Source organism: Diplotaxodon limnothrissa, linkage group LG12 (genome assembly GCF_057381915.1).
Source record: "Diplotaxodon limnothrissa isolate DT_005_m linkage group LG12, D_limnothrissa_male_GT1.1, whole genome shotgun sequence".
Classification (NCBI taxonomy): Eukaryota; Metazoa; Chordata; class Actinopteri; order Cichliformes; family Cichlidae; genus Diplotaxodon; species Diplotaxodon limnothrissa.
The window spans coordinates 14785376-14799417 of NC_140607.1; the positions used below are offsets into that span (position 1 = coordinate 14785376).

The 14042-nt window shown below is 40.9% G+C and overlaps 1 protein-coding gene across 1 annotated transcript; it reads left to right on the forward strand.

Annotated features, from left to right (window-relative positions):
* Positions 1–2866: 2866 nt before the first annotated feature.
* adra1aa (adrenoceptor alpha 1Aa) lies at positions 2867–13932 on the forward strand. The gene is made up of 2 exons (XM_085367174.1): positions 2867–3764; positions 13319–13932. Exons 1-2 carry the CDS (start codon positions 2867–2869, stop codon positions 13858–13860), a joined length of 1440 nt encoding a protein of 479 aa, XP_085223300.1. The 3' UTR covers positions 13861–13932.
* Positions 13933–14042: the final 110 nt, after the last annotated feature.

The following is a 14042-nucleotide window of genomic DNA, read 5'->3' on the forward strand; positions in this document are numbered from 1 at the left end:
TACTAACATTCCCCCTAGCTCCCCTGTAGTTTGACCGGGCTGGAACTGCACTCCTAATCCCCGATAAATGACAAGAAAACAAGCTTTTGTTTTTGTGTGATTTCTAAAGAAAATGAACTTCCTATCATGACAAAACAAGCACTGTTTTATCTCAGAATAATGGGATAAGTTATGCCCTTATCGCGAGATAAAATCACCAAAAATAACTGCAAATGTTATGAGCTCCCATAAAGCAGAGGGGTCGATTCGGGAAATTGTGCTTCATTTTGTTAAATACATCTGTTATATTTTTCTTGCATGTGGAGCTAGTGCTAACAGACAATGCTCAACATTTAGGATGTTTGAGTCTGAAACTCCATGTTTGTTTGATATGATATTTACCAGGTGTGGTAAAAGGTGCTTGTATAAATGGGTGAATTAGGCATGTTATGTAAAGCTCTTTTGAGTGCTCAGCTATAGTAGAAAAGTGCTATATAAGATTATATGATGAAGCTGTGCTGGACTGATAACTTCCTGGTAGGCAGATTTATTTTTCTTGGGACTCTGCCATGTTATGACAGTGGTATCAATATTTTGATCTAGCTTGGCATATTTTCCCAAGATGTCAAACTAATGTGTTCTTTACAAACATAAGGAGCACAGACTGTGACAACCCTTAACAAATGGTGGAGCTGTAATAACGTGGGTTGTTTTGACCTGTGTCTGTATAAAGGTCGTGGTATGATATTGATTTAAAGGAGGGATCAAGAGCAAAGTCAAGCATATCCTGATGTATTATAGGTCACTTGAAGAACATATAATACACACCGAGCCTTCTGATTGCTGCATTGTTGAAACTTCAGCTATTGTGGTTTTGGCTCACTGTGTATTGTAATGATGAAGTGGTATTCCACATACTGGGAAAAAGAAAGTTTTCACAGGTATCTGTGCAGTCCTGTGAAAAACTAAGTACACCCTTACTGCTTCTATCCAAATTGTGAGGGTAAGTAGCATCTTGGTTATGGTAATCAATGCACTACATCAGGGGTGTCCAATTCCAGGCCTTACGGGCTGGTGTCCTGCAGGTTTTAGATGTGTCCTTGATCCAACACAGCTGATTTAAATGGCTAAATTACCTCTTCAACATGTCTTGAAGGGTGACATCTAAAATATGCAGGACACTGGCCCTTGAGGCCTGGAATTGGACACCCCTGCACTACATGATCAGGAAGCACGAGAAACTCTATAAAAGTAAATATTTTTGGCAGTTTCCTGGCCAAGAGCAGTCAGGTGTGTACTAACAAAATGCCACAATCCTCTCGGAACATCCAAGAAAAATTCTCCACAAGTTCTCAGATGATCAGATGCTCGGAGAAATTGAAAAACAAAAAACAAAAACAAGAGCTACAACTCAGCCTTTACAGGCCCTAAGTTAGCATGTTCAACACTTAAGTTCATGACAGTACAATTAGACAAAGAATGAACAAGAATGGCTTGTTGTGAAGTGTTACCAGGAGAAAATAGCTCAGGTTTGCAAAGTAGCATATGAACAAACCACTTGAACAATGTGCTTTGGATAGAAGAGACCAAAGTGCAGCTGCTTGGCCAGAATCCACAGGACCACATTTGATGAAAACCAAACACAGCTTATCAACACCTCATAGAACTGTCAGCACGGTGTGGAGGGCTGATGATTGGGGCTTGTTCTGCAGACACAGGACTTAGGCACCTTGTAATCATTGAGCAATGAACACTACTGTATGCAAAAGTATTTTAGAGTCAAATGTGTGACCCAAACAGCACAATGGTGGCAAAAGCTGTTGCAATAATTCAGTCAAAGTCCAGACTCCTCCAATCTGGTGCTGTGGGGGAACCTTAAAGAGAGCTGTCTGCACACATAAATGAATGCACGCAAACAGAGTGGGCCAAAGGTCTTTGATAAAAATGTGAGAAACGGATGAAGTTGAACAGAAAAAAACTTTATTCTAGTTACTGCTGCTAAAAGCAGCTCCACAAGCTAATGAATGGGGTGTTTTTCACCAGCCTGTATAGTCCTGTGAAAAGTTTTCACAGAACTGTTAGTTTCTCAGTTTGTTAGCCTCACTTTGGGTTGATCCCATTATCAAGACGAGACAGTGGTGACATTGATTTGACAACAGCTGTGGCTCAGACATTGTCTCCCGCCCACCTTCTTGATAGAGCTGAGCAGCGGTATACAAAAAAAACAATGAGCTGAACAAGGATGAATGCTTTCATGTTTCACTGTATGTGACGGACGTGTCTTCTTCTGTTTCTCTTTTCAAAGGCGCTGGACGTTACTGAAGCTGAAGCTGCGTTCAACACACAAGCCTGGATGTTGATTTCTCACCTGCTGCTCCCAGGAAAACTGGTTTCAACAGACTTTAATTTTCAGTCCAAACAGTGATTTTTTTCATGTATTTTTTTGGTTCAGAGAACATTCAAAGACTTCCTAAATCGCTCACCTCCAATCTGTCTCTTGTATTTGTAATGCATTTTTAACAGTGGTTTGTACCAGCTGCATAAAAACAGTCAGTTTTAACATCATTAACATTTTCAAGATGGATTACTCGATTTTAGCTCAGTAGTTTTCGTTTGCATATATTATATTTCTCTTTCAGTGGTTCTGCATGCAACTTGTCCTTTTATTTTCCTTGATGCATTGCCAACGTAATGGCTCATTTGCTCGAGGCATCATCATTCAAATTATGTTTTGACAAGACAGACTTAATGTGATCATTACTCTAATGGCTTTTATGAGAATGGCCTGATGTCTACTCTCTCTAGTAGTGAACTTAAATAGGTGTGCGCTTCAGTCTACCACTTCTGCACAGGCCAGTTGTTGAGTACCAGCATTGTACTGGAACTAATGATTCCTGTGCTGGACAATATGACCCCAGCTCCCCTGACACAGAACTGTTCCAACTGCAGCCACGTTTTAGTCCCAGAGCTCAATGTGGTCAAGGCTGTGGTTTTGGGTCTGGTGCTTGGTCTCTTCATTGGGTTTGGAGTCGTGGGAAACATTCTGGTGATCCTCTCGGTGGTTTGCCATCGAAACTTGCGGACAGTCACGCATTATTTCATAGTTAATCTGGCAGTGGCAGATTTGCTGCTGAGCTCCACCGTACTGCCGTTCTCTGCCATTTTGGAAATCCTGGATCGATGGGTATTTGGACGGGTTTTTTGTAATGTTTGGGCAGCTGTGGATGTGCTCTGCTGCACGGCTTCTATCATGAGCCTCTGTGTAATATCTGTGGACCGCTACATTGGAGTAAGCTACCCCCTGCGTTACCCATCAATCGTTACAAAACGCAGGGCTTTCTTGGCACTGATGCTGCTCTGGGTGCTGTCTGTCATCATATCTATTGGACCTTTGTTTGGCTGGAAAGAGGCGCCGCCCGAGGACGAGTCCATTTGTAAGATCACAGAGGAGCCGGGCTACGCGATCTTCTCTGCAGTGGGCTCCTTCTACCTTCCTCTGACCATCATACTGGTAATGTACTGTCGGGTCTATGTGGTAGCTCACAGAGAGAGCCAGGGCCTGAAAGAGGGCCACAAGACAGAGAAGTCCGATTCAGAGCAGGTGATTCTCAGGATACACCGAGGCAATGCAACTGTCTCAGATGACGAGGCCCTTCGCAATCGCACACATTTTGCTCTGAAGCTGCTGAAATTCTCTCGTGAGAAGAAGGCTGCCAAGACCTTGGGCATTGTGGTTGGCTGCTTCGTGTTGTGCTGGCTCCCCTTCTTCCTGGTGCTACCCATTGGTGAGTATTATCATGTTCATCTTGCATGTAATTCCTAATGTCAAGAGCCAGATTTCTCAGGGCAAATCAAATTTTAACCAGAGCAGAAAATATATTACTTACAAGACTGAAAGGGAATACCTCAACAGTTTGGAAAGGAAGGTTACTTTACTTCAGTGCAATTTTATTTTATTTATATAGCACCAAATCACAATGACAGTCACCTCAAGGCACTTTATAGAACAAGGTAATGACCCTACAGTAGTACAGAAAAAACCCCAACAATCAGACAATTCCTATGAGCAAGCACTTTGGCGACAGTGGGAAGGAAAAACTAGCAAAACCAGGCTCAGGGAGGGACAACTACTGCTGCAAATGGTTGGGGGGAGATGGGAGGAAGGCCAGGCAAAAGACACACTTTGGAAGAGAGACAGAGATAATTAATAACTAATGATTAAATGCAGAGTGCTATATAAGCACACAGGTATTGCAAAGAAGAGAGTGAAGAAGAAACACTCAGCAGCTGAGGTCTATTGCAGCGTAACTAAGGTCAGGGTTCAGGGTCACCTGATCCAGCTCTATCAAAAAGGAAAGTTTTAAGTCTAATGCTAAAAGTAGAGAGGGTGTCTGTCTCAATCCAAACTGGGAGCTGGTTTCACAGAAGAGAGGCGTAAAAGCTGAAGGCGCTGCCTACCGTTCTACTTTTAAATACTCTAGGACAACAAGTAAGCCCGCAGTCAGAGAGTGAAGAGCTCCATTGGGGTGATACGGCACTATGAGGTCTTTAAGATAAGATGGGGCCTGATTATTAAAAAACCTTGTATGTGAGGAGAAGGATTGATTCTGGATTTAACAGGAAGCCAGGGGGGAAAAGCCAGTTAGGGAAAAATGTGCTCTCACTTTCTAGTCCCTGTCAGTTCTCTCTCTGCAGCATTTTGGATCAAATGAAGTCTTTTCAAGGAGTGAAATTTGAATCCTGACACCACTCGGGGGCAAATATGAATGAATAATATAGACAGACTGAAAAAAGTGGACAGCTAGCCAAGCGCTCTTCCAAGCTTATGAACTGACTCTTTAAACGTTTTTGTTTAATGGATTTGAGAACCCGGGTGTAAAAATGGGAAATTACGGTTTCATTGGATCTGGTGTTGTCACCTGCCTTAACTCCTGCCTCTGGTTTCCCATTGAATGGACAAATACTCTCATTTCATCTAACTCTCAGTATCAATGGGGGAAAAAAAGCATATTTCTTAGAAATGTCACTGGAGCACAGACAGTCGATGATACCCTCTGCAACCATTTAATCAATAACGTTTCACAAATTAAAAATAGGTCCATATATGTGATTACCTACTCCTACGCATGAGTCAGACCACTTTCAGGAAGCAATTCAACATCTGAATTTATTCCCATTACATACTCATTGATCAATTTATTCTACGGTCATGTTTTTAAGTGCTGGCTAATTTCATAGTTAGATGATGTTAAGTGAATGCCTCCTTTGTGGGATGACATTGAGGTTACTCGCATTCAGACGAGCTTGTGGCCTCTGGAGCGCTGTAGTAAATGCTTTCGACTCGGCCAGGTAGTCGTTCAATAAATAGGCTCTATAAATCTTTCAGATCACTGTCATCCTCCACTGCTCCCCGTCTGTAAACAAAAGGACTAAAATTGAGACCAAGATATATTTCAAACCAGACCCTTGAATGGCATGTCGAGCCATTTTTCTCCCTCGTGTTTGTGACTCCCTTCATCATGGGGGCAGATCTTTAGTGACAGATAAAGCCTTTCGGACTGAGGCCAGACTTCATATGATGGTCTTTAAGTCTTCAAGTGCGCCGGGTTCAATGAAGATGAGCTCAAAGGGAAATAATCAAACGACTTGTAGACCTGTGCGCTGCAAGTGCTGTTGTCAATCATGCAAAAAGGAAATCTGAACCAAGTAGATATGAGATACGGCAAAATCCTAACAAATCCTGCAGGGTTTGTATTTATTCCATGCTCTCATGCTTGTAAATATAGCTGCCACCATTTGGCTGAGTAGCTCCTGACTGGGAAATGAGGCAAAGCCTTGGCTCACGAATGCTCCCTTACTAATACTGGCGTCACAGTGCATACCGCTGCCACATAAGTCTGTGGACAATGATAGATTCAGCAATGAATCACAAAGCACTGGTGTAGTTCTGACGTGTACAGCTGGATAAGTCTTGATTGCATCATTTCGATTATGGAGTAGATATTATTTAAATTAATATCCATAATAACTGTGGGCTGAGAGGCAAGACTGAGATAGTCTGGACATGTGCAGAGAAGTGATAGTGGATACACTGGATAAAGAATGTTGAGGATGGAGCTGACAGGCAGGAGGAAAAGAGGAAGACCAAAGAGAAGATGTGAAGTGAAGCCAGGCATGCAGAGGGTCAGTGTGACAGAAGAGGATGCTAGGGTTAGGGGGAAGTGGAAGCAGATCCAATGTAATAATTACAAGACTTTAATTATGGAAGTAATTTAAATGGGTGTTAAAAGGCTCTGTATCTATCTGTGGATTGTCCTTGATATGTACCGAGTCCTTCTTTGGAACTACAACACGTGCAAAGCATCAATCAGTTTATTTTCTTTACCATTTAGCCAGTTCAGGGTCAGGTGGTGGGGGCTAGAGCCAATCTCAGCTGACAATGGATGAGAGGCAGAGGACACGCTAAACAGGTACCCAGTCCATCATGGGGATAACACAGAGAGACAGACAATCACTCACTCACTACCACACCCAAGGCCAATTTGGCATCAACAGTTAAGCTAACAACAATCTCTTTGGAAGGAAACAGGTGGCTGAGAGGCGACAGTGTCACCGTAGCGTGAAGCATGCCCTCGCTGACATAAAGAACAGCTTCACAGGGTGTCCTCGTGTTATCGTGATATGTTAAGAAACTGAAGATGAACTGAAATGTTTCCTGTCTCCAGCCCCAGCCAGGAGTCTTTATTCTTAAAAACCTCTGACTCAGAGTGTCAGTGGGTGTCGAGTGTCTTTTTAAACTAGAGATGATGAACCTTTTTTCCCCCCCTAAGAGTTATTTTTGGATGTATTGAGAAGAAAGACAGGAACTTTGGGAGAAAGAGCAGGGAATTACACACAGCCCTGTAGACACATGCTGATAAACATTTTTAAATGAACAATGGGTCAAATATCTATGTGTTAGGTGGTTCTTATTTTATTCATCTATCACACATACACTGATGGTTGCACTGGAGGCTATTTGGGGTTCGGTAACTTCCCCCGGGGACACTTCAGCATGCAGCCTGGAGGAGCTGCTGATTAAATTTTCCGGTTAGTAGACAACCCATTCATGTTCTATACTTAACTTAAATCAGAAAAAGACTTCAGTGGACTGAAGTCTGATAAAAGTGAAAGAATGATAAAAATGAGGCTTTAGGAAAAACATGCATCCTGCAGTTTGAAGTTAAAATATTTCCCTAATTAAAATATTTTGATTATATTCTACATGTTCCATTTGATTGCAGTGAAATAAACACACCTATTAATCCAGCCAAAATATTCTCAGCTTAATTAACTTAGTGTTGGGTCTTTATTTTTTTATTATTTTAGTTATAAAAAGAGAAGTTTATTGTTGGGGCTCTTTTACTTTGGACAAGCACATGTAATTTAACTTTAAATTCTCAAATTAAAAACTGAAAAAAAATGTTAGTTGAATACAGTCATCATTCATTACTCTCATCTTAAATGAAACATGTACAAAAAACATCAGCCAAACAGCCTGAAATTAACTTTCCCTTTTTAGCAGATTAAAGCAGATAAGCAGATTATGACCACCAGCGCGATAGTTAATAACCCAGCTACCAACTTGTGGTGTCGCAGATTTGCTTTTCTAACATGAAGGTAAATAAAACAGAAGCTGCACAATTTAACTGTGACAGAGCAAGGATAGTATTTTAGCAAATGTCTGTAATTTACTGCAAATATGGAACTTTTACCAACACGCCCACTCTGAACACTAAAATATTACTGAAGCATATGGACAAAAGTACTGGCCCACCTACACATTACACCTACAGGAGCTGCTTGACCATGGAAGACCATGCCACAACGCTCACGGCGCACAGTTTTTATGCTAATGTTGATGCCAGAGGAGGTTTGGAGCTCTGCAGTCATGAAGTCAGAAGAGCGTCAGATACTTTTACGCACTTGGTGACCCCGCTACGTAACTTCACGTGGTCTGCCACTTCGTGACCGAGTTGCTGTGCCTCCTAAATGTTTCCACTTTGCACAAAATCACATGAAAGTGGCTGTGATATATCTAGGATGAAAGAAATTTCACAGACTGACTCGTTACAATACTACCATCTGTTACAGCACCATGCTCTTTAAAACATTAATTCTTTCAGTAGTTTTACAGGTAGACTGCATGGATAAATCTGTGGCAACAGGACTGAAAACACATGAATTCAAAGTTTAAGAGCTATGGCCTTTTTGTCCATACATCATACTCAAATATGTACTCAAATTTAAAATGGAGATGATGTAATCTGCAAAATAGCCAACACATTGTTCACAAAGTCACAGAAAGTTAAAAGTCTACTCTCAGTGTGCACACAGTACATTTAAAACACAGGAGTTGTGGCAACACAAGCACAATCTTTCCCTACAGCCTGCTCAGCTCCAGCATGTATCACGGATGGTTAAGTTAAGGTGGTCTGAACTGGACTTCTAGGGAGAGATGGAAAAAAATAACATTTGCACAGGAACCAGTCCAGAGTTACAAATGGAGATGACCCTGCAGGGGAGATGTCATGGAGCTTTTTAATCACACGTGAAGTGGTTTTGGCTGTAATGTGATTGGCTGCGGGGTACGAGCTAAAAGAGTGAGAGTAAGGTAACGGCTGCAGGGGACAAAGAAATCTTCAAACCTGTGTGAGAGAAGCTGTTTATGAATTTAGCCTCTGCAGACAATTAACAGCAGGAAGGGGTACAGACTTATCAAGGTTGCGTAATAGGCAGCGTTAGGTGATTGGGTATGCAGAGGCCATCTGGCTTGCTAGCCTAGCCCGCTAGGAGAAATAAGACATGCTTGCCAGGAGCAACACACTCAGCAACCAGACAGCAACGAGGAAAATGCCTGAAATTTCTTGTGAGACCGAAGCCAGTCACCTGCCTACACTTCACCCAACCTTGCTAGAGGCCTAGTGTCAGAACTCTGTGCTCAGTTTGGTTTGCTTCAAGTTAAACTCAAACCTTAAAAACCTCACTGCTGAGAAAACAACATAAATAAAAGGGAAAAGCAAAAGAAAAATAGCTAGCACAAAGACTGATAGAAAATCTGTTTAATTATATACCATGGCAATCCATTCATATTTCATTTAAAGGTCATCTGCAGCATTCATTTATTTTTTTTTCCAGTTTTTCAAGTTAAGGGCACACAGAGTGCTACATAATATTAATAATAAAAAGAATATAAAACTGAAATACTATACAAGTAAATATAACCATTGTAGTGAATACAATAATTCCAAAAATGATACTAAAACTGAAGATGATAAGAAAATGAATGAAAAGGATTTAAATAAAACTATAATATCTCAGACTGGTACTTGACCAAGTGACCAAGCAATCAAGCCTTACTACCTTTAAATGAATTTTACTAAACAATTTTCTAGCATATTTTAAGACTGAAAGCATTCCATAATATAGACTCACTGGCCACTTTCTTCAGTACACCTTGCTGCATTGCCTTGGTCCCCTTTTTTCTTTACAACTGCTTTAATTCTTCATTGCAAAGATTCAACGAGGTGCTGGAGATGAGATGTGAATCTCCTGTTCGGCCACATCCCAGAGGTGCTCTATTGGATTGAGATCTTATGACTGTGGAGCCCATTAGAGTCCAGTGAACTCATTGTCATGTTCAAGAAACCAGTTTGAGATGATGTGCGCTTTGTGACATGGTGCGTTATCCTGCTGGAAGTAGTCACCAGAACATTGGCACACTATGGTCATAAAGGGATGATGTCCATCCCTATATGACCACATTACTCAGTCAGTGACAATACTCAGATATGCAGTGGTGTTTAAACGATGCTCATTTGGTAATAAGGGGCCCCAATATCCCCTACATCATTACACCACCAGCAGAAACAGCCTGAAACGTTGATACATGAAAGCACTGATCAGTGCTTTCATGTTGTTCATGTCAAAATCTAACCCTACTGTCTGATTGTTACAGCACAGGATTCTTCTTGTCTTCTCTATTTTCCCTTTTTCAGAGAAAATCTGAAAAAGTCAACTTCAGCCTGTCATCTCGACCATGCATATATATCTAAATTCATTGTGTTGCTGCCATGTGATTGGTTGACTTTTTTTTTTTTTTGCATTAACAAGCAGTTGAACAGGTGTATCTAATGAAGTGGCCACGAGTGTATGGAAGTAATAGTCTTAATACAGATAGTACTGTCAAAATGAGCAACAAATAGACAACCTTTGTTTCCTTATTGCAGCTGAAGGCAACATAGCACGAATAAGAGTTATACAGGCACTGATTATATTTAAATTGAGCTTAAATATGATTAAAATCAGTTTGAAAAACAGGAAACAAATGGGTTAAACAAAATAACAATAAACATAATACATAAGCACCTAAATTAGATTAAAAATTTGGAAATGTTACAGTTTCAGAGATTTATGGAAGATTTTATTTTTATTTTTTTGGCCCTTGATGTAAATATATGGGGACATTTGCTTATTTTCTTTCCAATGATGGCAGCTTCCATGCTGGTCCCGTCTTCTCTATAGTTCTTGATATACTTTAATGCAGTCTTAAAACTCTTTGAGAAATTAAGAACAACAAAAACACGACATCTAGAGCTCTGAACACACAGCGTGCTGTATATCCACATTCAGGGAGCGCTGATCATGTGATCATATTCATCACTCTTACATATGTCGCACTGTTCAGATTAAAAGTGTCAGTGGATGCAGACGCTAAACCGGATTAATATCACATCCCATGCAAGCAGCTGGCTGGAAATTTTCAATCTGAATGAATTCAATCAGCAGAAAAACAAAAAACAAAAATGTGTGCATTCAGCAGCAGACACCGCTGCATCATTGAGTGCGTCAACACATTCACCCAACAGTTGCACTCCTCTTCTATTTTTATTCCAACAATGAATCTATCAAGGGGTACGGGCAATAATAGAATTGGGGGGTTTTGGCACAGCTGGGGATAAAATGCATTAGCTGCATAGCCAGGCACAAAATAATTTGCTCTCCAACTCTCTCCGCCTCTTCTTTCTATCCATCTCTATATCACAATCACATTTTTTTTTCTCCCGAGGCTTAACCCTCTCAGGAGCTTGGCCAATAAAACATTTCACAAGGCAGCTTCTCTCCTGCCTCTGAAAATAGATGGCAGATAGACAGATATAGTGCAGCCACACATGAAGTCAGCCGTTTCATTATTTTAATGTTTCACTGCCAGCCACTGAATACAATGAGGACTAGGCCTGCATGTAATGCGTCCATTAAGCCATTACCTTTGCCACTTCATTAAAGATCCCACTCACATTCCCCGCTCGCTCTAATCAAAAGCAGCACAGTATCCGGGATCAATTTTAATAAAATCCTTAACCTTGGCGGCAAAGAGGAAGCTTCTATCAAGTGGAACTTGGATAAAACAATTAGAAATAAAGTGTGACACGTAGACGGGTGAAGTGGTGTGATTTCCAACAGCTTGGGATCATGTGTTCTTTTTTTTTTTCCATATATTTTTATTGAAATTTTTTATAGTACAATACAAACAAATGTTGAACAACCTCACATTCACACATCCATCCATACATCAGACCTGCCTACATCACATTCAAATGTAGAAATGAGCATAGTTCTCACAGTAATACAAAAATACAATGGGTTAGGATAGACAAGATTTTCCCTTCCTTCCCTTCTTCTTTTCCTTCTTTTTCATAAATGTCCTTCACCTCCACTCCCTAAAATTTCCATATATGGCTTCCACATATTCACAAAGTCCCATTGTTTGCCCTTGGCAATATATGTCAGTCTTTCCAGGCCTAGAGAAACTGCAATTTCCTTCTTCCAGAGTCCCATGGAGGGAGCATCCATACTCCTCCAACATAGCGCAATGGCTCTTCTGGCTTGAAGTAGTCCATAGTCCAGTAATTTAGTTTTTTTCCCCGATTGCTTAAATTCCCTTGGATATATTCCAAGTACACAGAGTTTTCCTTTTAAAGGGATTTTTACCTTAAACACTTCGGACAGATATTTGATAACATCTTTCCAAAAGTCCTGGATTTTAGGACACTCCCATAGACAATGAAGAAGAGTTCCTTTTTCAACTAAACATTTAGTACAGATGGCCGGAATATCATTGGACATATGATGAAGCTTGACAGGTGTTATATAGGTTCTCATGAGCCATTTATATTGCAGTAGTTTAAAGCGTGTGTTTATTGTTTGTTTTTGTGCTTTTTTTTTTTTTTTTTTTTTTTTTTTTTTTTAAATGACATCAGAAACAGCAGTATGCGACATTACGTGATGGCAGAGCTTCAGTTCATCCTTTGTCATTTTTTTTTTTTTTTTTTTTTTTTTTTTTTTTTTGTGCTTTTAAGCAAGCCTGGTTGCAGTCATTTTCATCTCCCTTCTCCAAGCATCCAGTTTATCTGCTGCTGAGTCTTTGGAGGAAAGCATCAGTAAATTATAATATATAGAGAGAAAACCTTTCCCTTTTGTATTCTTAATGCATACCTCCTCTATTTTTGTCAGTGGTGGAAGTTCAGCAATCCTTTGCAGTTTTGATGACAAATAGTTTTTCAATTGTAAATATTTAAAAAAGTGCTTTGGGGGTATTAAATATTTTTTACACAACTGATCAAATGTGAGCAGCATGCCATCTGCATATAGGTCTTTAATTTTTTTTAATGCCTTTATTTTTCCATATTTTAAATCCTCCATCACTTTTACCAGGCGTGAACTTTTCATTTCCCCAAATAGGGGTAAATTGCGAAAGCGATGGAGGATCGCCCACATATTTATGAGCTGCATGCCAAATTATAATTGTATTTTTCAAGAAAGGGTTCCTTGTATTTTTTTTAATGTCTTAGTGTCTGAAGAATATAGAGAAGTGTGTAAGGGAAGATCTGGAACAGATTTTTGCTCAGGGATCATGTGTTCTTTATAAAAAACACAAATAGAGCACAGCATGTAATTGGAGCTCTGAAAACTGGCTCAAATTTGGTTTAGCCACAGTAACAGCACAGCTCGAGGCAGCGTTGGTCAGTTAACCACTTCAATCCAGACTGAAGCAGCTCAATAACTACTGGATGAACTGTTATGAATTGCATATCCGGAGGATGAGCGCTAGTGATTTGTCCCGAGAAAGGTGACTAGTAAAATGTCTTGAATGGCAGATTCTGTTTAGGTGTGCGAAACAAACATTGTGCGACAGAATGCTCCCACAGATTTATATACCTGAGGGCCACATCATCCCCGAGAGCTCCCAGTCATCTCTATCTTTTATTATGTCTCTGATGTGTGTCTGATGTCCCTGCAGGTTCAATCTTCCCTGCATACAGACCTTCAGACACCGTCTTCAAGATCACCTTCTGGCTCGGTTACTTCAACAGCTGCATCAACCCCATCATCTACCCATGCTCCAACCAGGAGTTTAAAAAAGCTTTCCAGAGTTTACTTGGAGTTCACTGTTTGAGGACGACTCCCAGACCACACCACCATCATCAGAGTCAGATGCAGGGTCACGGCCAGCCCCTCACCCTGGGCCTCGACAGCAGGGGGCCTCCTTCTCGGCTCAGCCCCTCCTCCTCCATGGCCCTCTCGAGAACTCCTTCCTCCAGGGACAGCCGGGAATGGAAGGTCTTTTCCGGAGCCCCCGCGGGCGATTCTGGACCAGCTGAAACGAGCAGAGCGAAAGTGGCCAAACTCTGCAATAAAAGCTTACATCGGACCTGCTGCTGCATCCTCAGGGCCAGGACTCCCACGCGGGAGTCCGGCTGCGCCCACCCCACCTCCACCAGAAACCTTCCCACCATTAAAATCCATCAGCTGTCCCTATCGGAAAAAGGAGAGCCAGTATAGCCACTGTATCGCTTCATCCATTTGTTATGAGTAGCCTTTCAAGGTCGCACATGAGAATAAATGCCCTTTTCCTCCGTTAACATCACAATGGAATGAGCTGGTGGTGAAATAATGGCTGCTTTTACATTTCAATTTCAAATTTCATCTCAGCTTTGAAAGCTTTCTGTGGTTTTTTTTTAATC

What these genes read in the sequence shown, in the direction of transcription:
- adra1aa (XM_085367174.1), top strand. Translation starts at nt 2,867, where the DNA reads ATGATTCCTGTGCTGGACAATATGACCCCAGCTCCCCTGACACAGAAC. An exon ending in CTTCCTGGTGCTACCCATTG is followed by an intron (nt 3,765 to 13,318) that starts GTGAGTATTATC and finishes ATGTCCCTGCAG; the next exon opens with GTTCAATCTTCCCTGCATAC.